Genomic DNA, 16,711 nt, shown 5'->3' with positions numbered 1-16,711 from the left:
TTTACCATGTGGACATTACAGCACTCAGAATTCATTGTGCTGCTGCCATCAGCAGTTCCATCATCAGTGAAGATGAGTGAGCCAGTACCTGAGGCAGCCATACAGGCCCATGTTTAACAGATGAGGTGGTGTGCTTTGGATCTTGGACAGTCCCTTTTCACCTCCACACTCTGCTCTTGCCATCACTCTAATACAAGTTCATCTTGCTCTTATCTGTCCACAAGACCTTTTTCCAGAACGCTGCAGGCTCCTTTAATCACTTTTTACTAAACTATCCTGACCCTCCTGTTTCTGTGGCGAACTCATGGTTTGCATCTTGCAGTGTCGCCTCTGTATTTCTGTTCATGACGTCTTCTGCAGACATTTTTCACTGACAAATCCACACCTACCTCCTGAAGAGTGTTTCTGATCTGTCAGACAGGTTTATGGGGATTTTCCTTCATTATGGTGAGAATTCTTCTGTTATCAGTTGTGGAGCTCTTCCTTGGCCTACCAGACCCTTTATGGTTACTAAGCTCACCCGTTCTCTCTTTCTTCTTAATCACGTTCCAAACAGTTGGTTTTGGTGAGCCTAAAGTTTGGTCGATGTCTCACTGTTTTATTTTCATCTCTCGACCTTTTAACGTGTCCTTGACTTTCACTGGCACAACTCTGTTCCTCGTGCTGACAAACAGTAAAAGACGACTCTAAAGGTGACGGCACTAATGAAGCAATTAAACACACCTGAATAATCACTCACACCTGTGAAGCCCCGTGTCCCAAATATTATGGTGCCTTGTGTGTGTATGGATAAAAAGTGCTGTCATTTCTACATGGTCAAACTATAATGGATAAACATTTGCTTTATTAAAATCTGAGGATGTGCACTTTAACCACATGTGAATTGTTTGAGTCCAAATTTAAAACTGTGGAGTTCATGGGTAAATAAAAAATCTGCCTTTATCCCAAACATTATGGAAGGAACTGTGTATATTTAGTAAGAGGAACAGATTATGAGATTTATATTTTTCTTCTTTCATTACATTCTCTTTTTTAGGGAAAATCTACTGATGGGAATTAACTTACTTTTGTTATTTTAAATATTTGTACTTTGTTTTGAAGTTTTGCTCTGTAGTGTAAATATTATTCACATAATTATTTTATTGTTTTTTTTTTTCATCTCATTGTATTTGTTGAAAGTAATTGCTGCCAGCTGAAACATATTAATGACCTCAGTAATTATCCAATCAAAGGCTCTTAAGCATTTACTAATTTAAATCCAAACTGTGACTTTTTTTTGTCCTGGTAGTGTATTTGATGATTTTCTATCATATTGTGCAGCAGTAAGGCACTGTGTGATATTAAATGTGGTAGTGATTGTGCTGAACTCGCACTAACACTGACTCAGTAGTGTTTTATCAACCCCTTCCCCTCAGTACCCAGGACTTATAGAGACACAGTTTAACATGGTGAAGGTTCATGAGAAGGTGCAGATCGGGGCAGAGGGCAGAAATTACAGCTGCTTCTTATGTTTAGTGAAATGAATGCTACCAGATTATGGGCAGCTCAGGTCATGTATCCAGATTTGGACAACAGGAAGTAAACAGGAAGGAGGTTTATGGAGTGAAATCAGAGTCAGCAGAACCCGATATTATACTACATCATTTTATTACGACCTGAATTCTTGAAACCAGAATTTCTGCAACCTTGAATTTCTTCACCTACAGTGCCTTGAAAAAGTATTCATACCCCTTGAACTTTTTCACATTTTTCCACCTTACAACCACGAACTTAAAAGTTTTTTATTGAGATCGTATGTGATAGACCAACACAGAGTAGCACATAATTGTGAAGTGAAATGAAAATGATTAATGGTCTTCAAAATTTTAAACAAATAAAAATCTGAAAAATGTGGTGTGCATTAGTATTCAGCCCCCTGTACTCTGAAACCTCTAAATACAATCCAGTGCAATCAGTTGCCTTCAGAAGTCATCTAATTAGTTAATAGAGTCCTACTGTGTTTAATTTACTCTCAGCATAAATACACTTGTTCTGTGAAGGCCTCCGTGGTTTGTTAGAGAACACTGAAGAACAAACAGCATCATGAAGACTAAAGAACTCACCAGACAGGTCAGGGATAAAGTTCTGGAGAAGTTTAAAGCAGGGTTAGGTTATAAAAAATATCCCAAGCTCTGAACATCTCAAGAAGCACTGTTCAATCCATCATTCAAAAATGGAAAAGTATGGCACAACTGCAAACCTACCAAGACATGGCCATCCACCTAAACTGACAGAGTGAGCAAGGAGAGCACTGGTCAGAGAAGCAGCCAAGAGGCCCATGATCACTCTGGAGGAGCTGCAGAAATCCACAGCTCAGGTGGGAGAATCTGTGCACAGGACAACTATAAGTCGTACACTCCACAAATCTGGCCTTTTTGGAAGAGTGTCAAGAAGTAAGCCATTGTTGAAAGACAGGCATAAGAAGTCCCGTTTGCAATTTGCCAGAAGCCATGTAGGGGACACAGCAAACATGTGGAAGAAGGTGCTTGAGACCAAAGTTGAACTTTTTGGCCTCAATGCAAAGCGCTATGTGTGGTGGAAAACGAACACTGCTCATCACCCTGCACACACCATCCCCACTGTGAAACATGGTGGTGGCAGCATCATGCTGTGGGGATGCTTTTCTTCAGCAGGGACAGGGAAGCTGGTCAGAGTTGATGGGAAGATGGATGGAGCTAAATACAGGGCAATCCTGAAAGAGAACCTGTTGGAGGCTGCAAAAGACTTGAGACTGGGAAGGAGATTCACCTTCCAGCAAGACAATGACCCTAAACATACAGCCAGAGCTACAATGGAATGGTTTAGATCAAAGAATATTCATGTGTTAGAATGGCCCAGTCAAAGTCCAGACCTAAATCCCATTGAGCATCTGTGGCAAGACTTGAAAATTGCTGTTCACATACGCTCTCCATCCAATCTGGCTGAGCTTGAGCTATTTTGCAAAGAAGAATGGGCAAAAATTTCAGTGTCTAGATGTGCAAAGCTGGTAGAGACATACCACAAAAGACTTGCAGCTGTAATTGCAGCAAAAGGTGGCTCTACAAAGTATTGCCGCAGGGGGGCTGAATACTAATGCACACCACATTTTTCAGATTTTTATTTGTTTAAAATTTTGAAGACCATTTATCATTTTCGTTTCACTTCACAATTATGTGCTACTCTGTGTTGGTCTATCACATACAATCTCAATAAAAAACTTTTAAGTTCGTGGTTGTAAGGTGGAAAAATGTGAAAAAGTTCAAGGGGTATGAATACTTTTTCAAGGCACTATAAATTTTCCGTGTCTGAATTTCACATTTCACAGAATTTCAGTTATTCCATGAAATCAAGTTGTACATGAGCTGATTGCCGATGAGACGTGTTGCACTGAGTTGGCTATAAGCAATGTACGAAGAGATTGAGTGGAATAAATGTTTTATTCTATCCACATTCACTGGATTTTTAGAAACAGAGCTTTTTTATTTTTTGCAAATTCGATAAATAAAAACTTTACACAAAACTGTCAGTGACTGCGCAAGCCCATGTTTGAAGGCCGCCATGGACTACAATTCCCAAGCACCACAGAACTCTCCCTCTCCCGACTATTGATTGGGAGCACACCTGTTCCACATCTAAGCTCCGTATATAAACACGCCAAACACTCCAGCACATTATGAAGTATCGTTCTGTGTCTGCATACTGGATCATACTGAGCCTTTGTTGTTTTGACCTGATTCCAAGTTATTCTGACCCCTGCTACATTACTCACTCGGCTCTGACACTGTTGTTTATCTCTGATATCTCGTTTGCTCATCGATCGACCCTTAGCGCGAACCTGACTCTGATTCTCATCTCAAGATTTGGATTTGTTTACCAGTTTACAACGCACCCGCTCTCCCCTGCATTTGCATCCATAAGAGCCTGCACTCTGACAAAAACGTCTGACAAAATAATTTCCGCTAAGAATGTAAACAAACCAGTGAAATGACAGTAGCAATTTGTGAAAAATGCTGTAATAATAATTCTTGAAAAACAAGAAAAGATGTTATTACCATCACATACTTTTATTCCATATTTTGTTGTGTGGGTGGGTTTTTTTTGTATTTTTGGGGTTTTGTTTTTATTTCGTCCTCGGTTGGATCAGCAACATGCTCCACCATTTTGTTTTTCTCTACTCATGGTATATGAGCTGATATCCTAGTCATAGAGTAGCCAGTGAGAGCACGTGATTGCTTCAGTTTCAGATTAGTTTCAGTTTCTACTGACTCTGATTTCACTCCATCGAGGGTTCTGTAAGAAGAGTAGAGACACAAACACATCACTCACAATTCATTAAATGAGTTGTCTTCTATCGGAGTCATAACTGACCTGTAACATCATGTTCCACTGTGTGAAGTGTGTTTCATCATTTAACAAATATAGAACATCAGAGGACACTTACATTTCATAACTGCAATCTGATGTGTTGTTCATTTACTTTATTACTATATTACACTGCTTCATCGATTTATACTTTTATTTATATCGAATTTACACAGAATACCCAAAACAATTTTTGTGTTTTAACCTCAGAGCTTCAAGATGAGAAGAGATTCACAGGTGAGAATAAATTTTTTGTGCTTTAAAATCATGCTGAATAGTTAATTGAATATAAGATAATAAAGCTCTGTAAAAGGTCTAGATTTCTTTCTGTAAAAAGAAATGGTGTGTGTGTGTGTGTGTGTGGTCTGAAAGGAATTACAGTACATACACACATTACTGATATGAATTATTTTTTAATTTAATAGCTAATATGAATATGCATGTGATGTGACGTACATCACAATCAATTTTTCTCACTTTTTTCCACTTAAAATTTACAATTAAAATAATTTAAAGACATATAAATCATATCTTGTCGTAACTTGTGTGCTGGAGGCGACATTTTGTTCAGGACTCCTTCTCATTGGAGCTGAACAGACGGTACACACCCACCAGCGACAACAGTAGTGCTCGCTCCATGCCCACAAGAGACAAACTAAAAATTACATGAGTGACTTGTCATGTGCTAATGTGAACACAGGGTTAGTGCTCTTATTGTGAAGTATCGAGGAGCAACAACAGCTTGAGCACGAAGTGACAGTCCATACAGACTCCCAGAGCAGGGCCGCTGAGTGCTGAAGCACGGAGTGCAGAAAAACCCTCTGCTGCATCACTCACTACAGAGATCCAAACTGCCTCTGGAAGTTCAACCTCAATAGCAAGAAAGCTGGCACACTGTGTAAAGTATAAATAAAAACAGAATGTGAAGATTTGCAAATCATGGAAACCCTATATTTCATTGAAAATAGAGCGGCGGCTACAATTATCGACACCTTAACGATCTTTTGGCTGCTGCAAAAGTAGAAAAGACTTTCAATACATAAATTGTGCATGAATAATTACTCAAACTTCCACTGGAAAAAAATTAGTTGATTCCCAATTATTTCGCGTATGAGATCACGTGACACCATTCCACAATTATCGACACCTTTGTCGACAGTTATCGACACCGTTCCACAATTATCGACATCCAGATGATTATTTATAAAAAAAAAAATCAGTATGTGGTATTAAGTTAACAGAACATAGTTTTTATTTAAAATTAGTTTTACATAGACTTATATTTAGTGCAAAATATCATAATATATGCATGTCGGTGCTTTACGTAAATAAGGAAGCAATTCTAATGTTTGTAAACAAATGAACTGATAATGTTGAACCTGTCAGAAAATCTTTTTGTTCCACTTTCTCAGTATTTTTGTAGATCACATTTTGTTAATCATTCGTTGTTGTTTGTATTAATTTCTAGTTTTGTAGTTTACCAATAAATCTCAACAGGCAATTGACAGTGTAACCACATGAACATCCAGGTCAAAGGTCGCATGTCATTCCTCAAACTAAAACTTTATATATAAAATATCTACTGATATTATAATATGTAGTAAATATTTACAACCAACTACAAAAAAAAATTTCTGAATGGAATAGAAAAATCTGAATATTTCAAGCATGTAATTTTTTATATGTTAGGAATTTAATTCTGCTGTAATTCTATTTATTGCAATCAGATTCCAAATACTCTATAAACATTCCATTCTGTTATCAATCAGAAAAAAAAAAATTTATTATAAGTCACAGCACTTTTTTTTTTTAAGTACTTCATCTACTTCAACAATGTTACACAAGGCAAGGCAAGTTTATTTATATAGCACATTTCATACACAGTGGCAGTTCAATGTGCTTTACAGAAGTAAAAGCAAAACAGTAAACAATAGAAAGTAAAATTACATAAAATAAATGGGGAAGAAAATTAATAAGAATTAAACAATAGTAGAAATAAAATAATAAAATGAGATAAAATTTCAATTTAAAAAAAACAGCAGAATAAAATAGAATAAAAGTTAAGTAAAATTTAAAACATGGAGAGACTGTAAAAGTAAAGAGTTTAAAACATGTAGAGATGGCAATATTAATAATTTAGCAGAAAGCATCTGAGAACAGCTTGGTCTTTAGTCTAGATTTGAAGCTGCCAACAGCAGGAGCATTTTTGATGTCCTCTGGCAGTTGGTTCCATAGCTGTACTGCATAGTAGCTAAAAGCTGCTTCACCACACTTTGTTTTAACAACAGGTTTTACCAGTAAATTTTGCTGCTGCGATCTGGTAGATCTGATTGGGTTAGGCCGCTGCAACATATCAGAGAGGTAATTAGGCCCTGTACCATTTAGAGGTTTGTACACCAGCAGCAATGCTTTAAAGTCAATTCTGTAGCTTACTGGAAGCCAGTGAAGGGACCTTAGAATTGGAGTAATGTGCTCTGTTCTTTTTGTTCGTGTGAGAACCCTAGCTGCTGCATTTTGAACTAGCTGAAGTCTTTGACGGGTTTTTTTGGCAGGCCTGTGAAAAGGCCATTGCAGTAATCAACCCTACTAGAGATGAAGGCATGTATAAGTTTTTCCAGATCATTTTTTGACATAAGTCCTCTTAGTTTGGAAATGTTTTTTAGGTGATAAAATGCCGTTTTAGTGATTGCTTTCATGTGACTGTCAAAGTTTAGCTCGCTGTCAATGAAAACACCAAGATTTTTAACCATTTCTTTTGTTTTAATCCCCTTTGTGTCAAGAATAGTGGTAATCCTGAGTCTTTCATCTTTTTTTCCAAATAGAATTACTTCTGTTTTATCTGTGTTCAGCTGAAGAAAATTTTGTGACATCCAGTTGTTGATTTGATCGATACACTGGTAGAGACATTCAAGGGGGGCATAATCATTAGGTGATAGAGCAAGATAAATTTGGGTATCATCTGCATAGCAGTGATATAAAATTGAATTGTTCTTGATAATTTGCCCAAGTGGGAGCACACAAAGATCAATCCATAACAGTTGTAAATGTCACTTAATTCCACAGGGTGTCGATAATGGTGGACACCGGTGAAAGTGATCACTATTATCGACACCTCACGTGACTTCTCAAACACACGTTTAGATACAAAATGGCGACTGTCAAATGAAAGAGTAAGAAACAAAGTAGGTTTCGACAAGGAGATCATGAAATATCGGTGAATTTGATCAGTAAAAACATGTCCATGAGCTTTCCACCATGCTTACCTGCGATGATGATGTCCGGGGTTTCCTCAAATTGCTGATCATGCTAAAAAATTCCATCTCGGCTGTGTCATCAGACGATAAGATCAAAGGGTGAGGGGGGTCTTCCGGTTGATTAATTAACCAACAATAACTGTTGGAACTGAAACTCACCTTTGTAAAATTGTTTTTTTTATTGGTAAATCTGAAAAGGTGTTGATAACTATGGACTGTCGATAATTGTAGCTACCGCTTTAGTACAAAGACAACATATCAAATGTTGAAACTGAGAAATTTTATTGTTTTGTGAAAAATATTGCTCATGTTGAATTTGATGTCAGCAACATGTTTCGGAAAAGTTGGGACAGGGGCAACAAAAGACTGAAAAAGTTGTGTAATGCTTAAAAAACCTAATTTGGTTAATTGGCAACAGGTCAGTAACATGATTGGGTATAAAAAGAGCATCCCAGGGAGGTGGAGATTCTCAGAAGTAAAATGGGGAGGGGTTCACCACTCTGTGAAAGATTGCATGGGCAAATAGTGCAACAACTTCAGAATAATGTTCCTCAATATAAAATTGCAAAGAATTTGGGGATAGCATCATCTATGGTACATAATATTATTAAAAGATTCAGAGAATCTGGAGAAATCTCTGTATGCAAGAGACAAGGCTGAAAACTGACATTGGATGTCTGTGATCTTCAGGCCCTCAGGAGATGCTGCATTAAAAGCAGACACGTGTCTGTAGTGGAAATCACTGTATGGGCTCAGAAACACTTCACAAAACCATCGCCTGTGAAAACAGTTTATTACTGCATCCACAAATGCAAGTTAAAACCAGATATAAATAATATCCAGAAACACCGCCACCTTCTCTGGGCCCGAGCTCTTTTATGATGGTCTGAGGCGAAGCGGAAAATTGTCCTGAGGTCTGATGAATCAAAAGTAGAAATTCTTTTTTTCCATCATCCAGACTAAAGAGGAGAGAAACCATCCAGCTTATCATCAGTACACAGTTCGAAAGCCAGCATGTGTGATGGTATGAGGGTGCATTAGTGCACGTGACATGGGTAGCTTGTACATCTAGGAAGGCATCATTAATGATGAATGATATATACACGTTGCAGAGCAATATGCTGCCATCCAGACAAAATCTTTTTCAGGGAAGGCCTTCCTTCTTTCAGCAAGACAATGACAAACTGCTTTCTGCACAAATTAAAACTGCATAGCTCTGTAGTAAAAGAGTTTGGGTGCTAAACTGGCCTGCCTGCAGTGCAGACCTGTCTCCCATTGAAAATATTTGCCACATTATGAAGCACAAAATATGACAAAGGAGGCCCTGAAATGTTGAACAACTTAAATTGTATATCAGGCAAGAATGGGGCAACATTTCTCTTTCAATACTACAGCACTTGGTCTCCTCAGTTCCCAAACATTTACAGAGTGTTGTTAAAAGTAGAGGTGATGTAACACAGCGGTAAACATGCCCTGTCCCAACTTTTTTTGAAATGTGTTGCTGACATCAAATTCAAAATGAGCATATTTTTCAAAAAACAACAGAATTTCTCAGTTTCAACATTTGATATGTTGTCTTTGTACTATTTTCAATGAAATATAGGGTTTCCAAGATTTCGTAAATTATTGCATCCTTTTTTTTTATTTATGTTTTACACAACGTCCCAACTTTTTGGATTTGGGGTTGTAACATCAGCACATGAAATGTGCATCAGGAGCTTCATGAAATAGGTTTCCATGGCCAAGCATCTGCACACAAGTTTAAGATCACTATGCGCAATGCCAACTCCATATTAATAGCCATGGTTTTGGAATGGGACGTCCAACAAGCTCATGCACAGGAGGTGTGATGGTCAGGTGTCCATATACTTTTGTCCATGTAGTGTATATAATATTATACATATGAATGCATTCATGCGTTAACCACCATGATTTTACTCTCCATAAAAATGTATAGTAGAGAAGTAGAAATATAAATAAAGGGGACTCTCTGATTTTATTAAATATGTACAACTAACACAATGGGAAAACAATAAGTGTATTAAACAGTATCCTACAAATATGTCTAATCTGCAATATGATTTTTTTTCTCTTTTTACAGCTCTGAGGTTTTTTCCCCCAAATTTGTGAAGAATTGTGAGAAGAGATGTTAGATGGATAATGTTTGGGACAAAGCATATTGTTTTTATTTGCCTCTGCACTCCACAATTTTAAATTTGTACTGAAACCATTGTCATGCGGTTAGAGTGCATATCCTCAGATTTTCATAAAGGGTATTTTTATCCTCCTGAGTTTTACCATGTGGACATTACAGCACTCAGCATTACAGCACTTGTGCTGCTGCCATCAGCAGTTCCATCATCAGTGAAGATGAGTGAGCCAGTACCTGAGGCAGCCATACAGGCCCATGTTTAACAGATGAGGTGGTGTGCTTTGGATCTTGGACAGTCCCTTTTCACCTCCACACTCTGCTCTTGCCATCACTCTAATACAAGTTCATCTTGCTCTTATCTGTCCACAAGACCTTTTTCCAGAACGCTGCAGGCTCCTTTAATCACTTTTTACTAAACTATCCTGACCCTCCTGTTCCCGTGGCGAACTCGTGGTTTGCATCTTGCAGTGTCGCCTCTGTATTTCTGTTCATGACGTCTTCTGCAGACATTTTTCACTGACAAATCCACACCTACCTCCTGAAGAGTGTTTCTGATCTATCACACAGGTTTATGGGGATTTTCCTTCATTATGGTGAGAATTCTTCTGTTATCAGCTGTGGAGCTCTTCCTTGGCCTACCAGACCCTTTATGGTTACTAAGCTCACCCGTTCTCTCTTTCTTCTTAAGAACGTTCCAAACAGTTGATTTTGGTGAGCCTAAAGTTTGGCTGATGTCTCACCGTTTTATTTTCGTCTCTCGACCTTTTAATGTGTCCTTGACTTTCACTGGCACAACTCTGTTCCTCGTGCTGACAAACAGTAAAAGACGACTCTAAAGGTGACGGCACTAATGAAGCAATTAAACACACCTGAATAATCACTCACACCTGTGAAGCCCTGTGTCCCAAATATTATGGTGCCTTGTGTGTGTATGGATAAAAAGTGCTGTCATTTCTACATGGTCAAACTATAATGGATAAACATTTGCTTTATTAAAATCTGAGGATGTGCACTTTAACCACATGTGAATTGTTTGAGTCCAAATTTAAAACTGTGGAGTTCAGGAGCAAATAAAACATCTGCCTTTATCCCAAACATTATGGAGGGAACTGTATATATTTAGTAAGAGGAACAGAGATTTATATTTCTCTCCTTTCTTTACATTCTCTATTTTGAGGGAAAATCTACTGATGGCAATGAACTTTTTTTTTTTTTTTTGTATTTTCAGTATTTGTACTGTGTTTTGTACTTTTGGTCTGTAGTGTAAATATTTTTTGCAAAATTATTTAATTTTATTGTTGAATTTAGTTATTTGGATAAATTAATCTCAAATATTGCTTCATATTTCAGAGTTTATAAAGAATAACTTGTTTTCAGGTAAGAACAATTTGCACTTTTATTTTCAAGCCAATTAAATAAGAGTCTCTACTGTTTATATACTATTATAGTGTGTGTGTGTGTGTGTTTATATAATTACTATAAATAGTATACATACTATTTTATGCCACATGAGCCATCCTTGGTCAATTCCTGCATGGGAGTCTTTTAGTGAGGGATATATTCTGATAAAAAAAATTCCTGTGCAGGGATTGGCCAAGGATGGCTCACGTGACATAAAATAGTTCCACCATTGATTAAGCATGTATCTCGCGGCGTCAAAAAAAAAAATTGGATATGGTGTAAGTCAGTCACAGTATATCCTGGATTTACCATGAACTGACATCACAATTTCAAGCCATACGGCCAACTCGAGTCACAGCTGTGGCTCCACAAGCATTTCTGTGTGTGTAGATCTACGTGTCCTGATCATGCCTAACGGGGCAGACAATAGCATGGTACATTGCACATGCACAGGTTGAAAGTCGCTCCGAAGTAAACAACAAACATGGCTGTTTATTATTTTATTTTATTGAGCTTCGCCTTGATATCATAATTGAAAATAACATGTACAAGAAAACAAAATAATAAGTACAATTACACTTAGGCAGAGTCACCACAACATCTCATCTCATTATCTCTAGCCACTTTATCCTGTTCTACAGGGTCGCAGGCAAGCTGGAACCTATCCCAGCTGACTATGGGCGAAAGGCGGGGTACACCCTGGACAAGTCGCCAGGTCATCACAGGGCTGACACATAGACACAGACAACCATTCACACTCACATTCACACCTACGGTCAATTTAGAGTCACCAGTTAACCTAACCTGCATGTCTTTGGACTGTGGGGGAAACCGGAGCACCCAGAGGAAACCCACGCGGACACAGGGAGAACATGCAAACTCCGCACAGAAAGGCCCTCGCCGGCCATGGGGCTCGAACCCGGACCTTCTTGCTGTGAGGCGACAGTGCTAACCACTACACCACCATGCCGTCGTCACCACAACAGTTTACACCAATTACTGCGGGCCTGGTTAATAAAACAAAAGAAGAAGGGCTGCCTGCCATGTTCGGTTCTGCGCCCCTCACAAAATACTCCTATGCCAGTCACCTCAGAGAATCCATAATTTCACAAGTGAGCAAAGCGAACAAGTGAAATATTTTTCAACATGAGAAGATAAACTTCATATCTGCAAGCCAACATGTAATATTCTTTATGTTGTATCGACACATCCACACACCAAAAAAAAAAATACGCAAGTTAACGGTAGACTGCCTTTCAGATTTTTCAAGTTTAGACCATAAAAAGAATTTTCCCTGACACCCAGTTATTTTTGTTTAGTGGACCGTAAACTACTGAATTCGAATCACAGACTTCCAATTTTATTTGTTTGTTTTGTTTTTTTAAATAGAAGAATTAATGAATTTAGAGCCACATGACCCTAAATTCTCTGCTATTTTTTCCTGCTTCACCATGACCCAATTCAAGATACTGCACCATGCATCACGTGGTGGGCTTTCCCTGTTTGCACAAGGCATTGTGGGATACAAATGTGAAACATTAGAGGAAAACGGAGGATGTGAGTGTGCAAATGAAATGTGAAAAGACCAACTACAGTAACAAAGCAAGAAGAAAAGACATTATGTTGCAAAGAAAAGGAAACACAGGACCAAACTAATAAATATTGGCGGTCAGCGAGCACCTCGGTATGATCAGCTGTTCATTTAGCGACAGAATGATGTAACTGTCAGTGCACGGTCAAATTTAAAGCAGTAATGCAACACTGTGGATGCCAGCTGCCGTAAAACCCAAAAGAAGAAGGTAAACCTGTGCATTCGCACACGGACTTACTGTGTCTGCCTGACTGTGTGATGCAAGAGATTATTTCATGCACATTATTTGCTTGGGAATCCTCTCAAATTAAATAACTTCCCAGCCGCAGAATGACCTGTTTTTGAGACATTATAGAAATGAATACATCACAATGACCAAATTTCAGAGGAAACTAAATTTCACCCATTTTTATGAAATCGAAAGGCCATCTAGCTTGAAGTTAAGGGACTAGGGAATACATTACATCAATGAGTGTCCCCACAGAGATAGATGTGTGTGTGTGTGTGTGTGTGTGTGTGTGTGTGTTGATTATATATGAGGGCTGAGATGTACTCTGTGTGAAAGTCAGGACATGTTACACTGATGTCTCACACAGAGTGAAGTTTTCCTTCTTGTCCGCAGTGGTGGCCGAAGTACACAAACTATGTACTTGAGTTAAAGTAGAGATACCTAATATAAAATATTACTCCAGTAAAAGTGGAAGTACTCCCTTTAAACTTCCACTTGAGTAAAAGTATAAAAGTATTTGCCTTCAAATGTACTTAAGTATTGTCAGTCCTGTGATGACCTGGCGACTTGTCCAGGGTGTACCTCGCCTTTCGCCCGTAGTCAGCTGGGATAGGCTCCAGCTTGCCTGCGACCCTGTAGAACAGGATAAAGCGGCTACAGATAATGAGATATGTACTTGCGTATCAAAAGTAAAAGTACCTTGATGTATTATGGTTCCAAATGTCCTATTATCATTTTCGCACCAAAACTCTTGCTCAATCAACTTATTTTAGGTGAAAAGACTAATGCCACTCTTGGCACACCAATCTTTAAATAGATTGTTACTCATTTGTCTGACGCTGATGTCTATTAAAATGATCATAAGCACAGAACACTAAAAGCAAACCATTTCCATTAAGTAGAACCAAGTGGTTATGAAATAACAGGATTCGAGAACAAACAAAGATCCAATTTAAGATGTATTTGTAACTTAGTTGCAAGTTTTCACAAATGAGTTTTCCTTTACTACATCACATCTGTATGTCTGTGTGTAAACATAAATCTTTATTTACCATTACAGGAACTAGTGTTTGCATAAATTCCACAAAATCAGGAACCATAATGTTATACCAGTTTGCGCAGAAGACTATAAAGTAGTATCTCGTAATACTCTGATACAAACAGAGAAGAAAGTCAAAAACTACTTAACCAGACATCACAAGTGACGTGCTAAAACAGCAAGCCTAAAATGGCAGTGAGTTGTTAACTAAATGACCTACCTAAAGCTAAAATATTTTTAATTTAGTTTTAAGAGGAGCTGATTCTCAAAATTTGTGGCATCCAACCTTGCCCTCGTCGGACTGAAAATCAGTCCAGCGATGCTAAAAAGACGTTCGCAGGCAGCAGAGGCCGGTAATGCAGTGTTGATTTTCAGAAACAATTTACACACTGCAGGATAAGACCGCAGTATCTCTTTGTTGTCTATTTTTGAGGCAAGGTAGCTTTCTAATTGTTTTATCCTTTCCTGCCCATGAGTTGTCTTCATGCTTGCAAAAAAAGTCCTCATCATACGAAGCACTTGAACCACTGGCTGGCGACTGATGTGAAGTCTCTTCCTTCAGATGGTCCTTGATGTAGTCCAGACCTGACATGGATATTTCCACAGATGCAAAAAATCAAGTCATAGTAATCATATATCCCTCCATGTTATATCAAAACAACAATACTGGCCCATGTATTTTGAAGGTACATTTAAAACTTGCGTAAACCCAGTTGAGTTTGATAGCTTTTTAAAGTGTTTTGGTTACTTTGTTTCTGTGAATCTAAATTGTGACACTTTTCTGAAATAAAACTGGCTCGCTAAGATAGTCAAATTAGGGATGACTATGTTTTCATCCACTGTCCATGATGTTTTAAATTTCGGGACAAGGATTGCAGCAGCAATAAACTCTGGTTCCACAAGCATATCTCCAAACTGCTACTGTACAGCATCCACCAGAGGTTTGCAGTACCTGGAATTAATGCAGATTCGGTCGAGCTTCGTGATGAGGAGCATCAGAGTAGGCAAAAGCCATCCCATCTGAACATCGGTTTCAGGTTGAAGAATGTTGAGGGCTTTGAAGAGTGGGCTCATGGTTCTGGCATACTCCTCCAGAAAGGCAATTTCAATTGGATTCAACGTAACAGACATTCAAGGAACAACAATTCATCATTTCATGTGATCACACGTGTGTGTGTGTGTGTGTGTGTGGTGGTGATGGGGAGGGTCATTTTACAAAGTGGCATTGCAAGGCTAGCGCTCCATTTCCACTTTACCTACTGACCACCAAGTAGTTATGCAACAACTGACGCTAAGAGGTTTTACAAAGCAGTTTTACCGTATAGATTATTACATACTGGAATGAATTTCAATCAATTTGAAGCCAGACATGAATTTAAAAGCAACTCCAAAAAACAACACTTACATTGCCAACTTGAGTGAAGTGCATACAGTTCTGAGCACCCCCTCTCCCTGAGCTTTACAATCGAATGATTCTCTCAATGGCAAGAAACAAGGAATTCCATCTTGTTGCGTTGGGGCCGATCAACCGAATTTTGCACACATCCTCTACAATCTCTGCAGCATAGAAGATCTTCCACATTTGTTCGGCAGTGCAGGGCATTTTGAGAAAGCTGATCAAGACAGCCTTTTGTACACATCCTTTGAGATGGCTTTGGCTGCATCCACTGTGGAGACAAGGTATAAGTGGCAGGCACATCAGTGATGCTTGGGGAGTTGAAATTGTAAACCATCATCTTTATTTAAGATAGATGTGACCTCAACAAAGTCCACTTCAACTCCATCCACTTCCTGGTCCTCATCACCCATCTCATCACTAAACACACAATCTTCAGCTTCACCTGAAGCGCAGTTGTTGTTCTCATCTTGATCTCTATATATTCAAAATCCTTTTAAGAAGTTGGACCCATTGTCTGTGGTAGTTCATACAATCTTGTTCTGTATGCCAAATTCAGAATTTGTCATTTAATGCATTACCCAAGACATCAAAAGTGTGTGAACCTTTGAACTGCCTTCATGCTAGCGCTACTGAGCACCTCTCCAGACTATTTGGATCAATCCAGTGGGCAGTGATGCCAAGAAAACCTCTTCTCCTTGCACTCCAACAGTCTGTTGTCGTAGCAGTGAAATCTATTGTTGACATTGCTTTTTTAATATTCCTCTTCATTTCAAGTGCAGCCTTGTCTATCTTACACCGCAAGGTGGTCCTTGACATCAGAGAGGAGTTGGGCTGAAGATCTAGCAAGAAAGCTGGAAATGCTGGCTGGTCCACCACACTAAAGGGTTGGAGACTCTGGGTTACAAAATTCAATACCGCACAATCAACACTCCTCTGAGTAACTAGCTTCGTTTCACCAAGCTTCAACTGTCTGGAAGAGGTTGAAAGAGCCACCTGGCTTTCTGCTTTTCTTTTCCGTGGGGCTGTCAGAGCATCGTATCTACCCATGTGACTTTTATGCTTCCTCTGCAAAAAGAAAACATTCCAATCATTAACAACATATCCACGTACTAATGTCCGTCTTTCTGATAAATACAATACACATTTCATGAGTTGTAGCATGCCCTAGATGTAGGTTACAGAGTATGTTGATATTTTTATCATAGCTCGTCTTTACAAAATAGGTGATCTCAGTTCAGTAGCAGACTCCAACAGCCAGCTGTTTAA

At 38.6% G+C, this 16,711-nt stretch overlaps 1 protein-coding gene across 1 annotated transcript in view; it reads left to right on the top strand.

The window, feature by feature from the left end:
- Positions 1-16,711, top strand: part of LOC132864631 (butyrophilin subfamily 1 member A1-like) — a 176,427-nt gene that overhangs the window by 116,046 nt on the left and 43,670 nt on the right. The window contains exon 10 of the mRNA XM_060898080.1: positions 14,172-14,179. Coding sequence (XP_060754063.1) covers positions 14,172-14,179 — 8 coding nt within the window. The remainder of the gene's footprint in view (positions 1-14,171; positions 14,180-16,711) is intronic.

Source organism: Neoarius graeffei, chromosome 1, assembly GCF_027579695.1.
Source record: "Neoarius graeffei isolate fNeoGra1 chromosome 1, fNeoGra1.pri, whole genome shotgun sequence".
Taxonomy (NCBI): Eukaryota; Metazoa; Chordata; class Actinopteri; order Siluriformes; family Ariidae; genus Neoarius; species Neoarius graeffei.
Note: the sequence above shows the minus strand (reverse complement) of the source record. Positions and strands in the feature narration are given on the sequence as shown.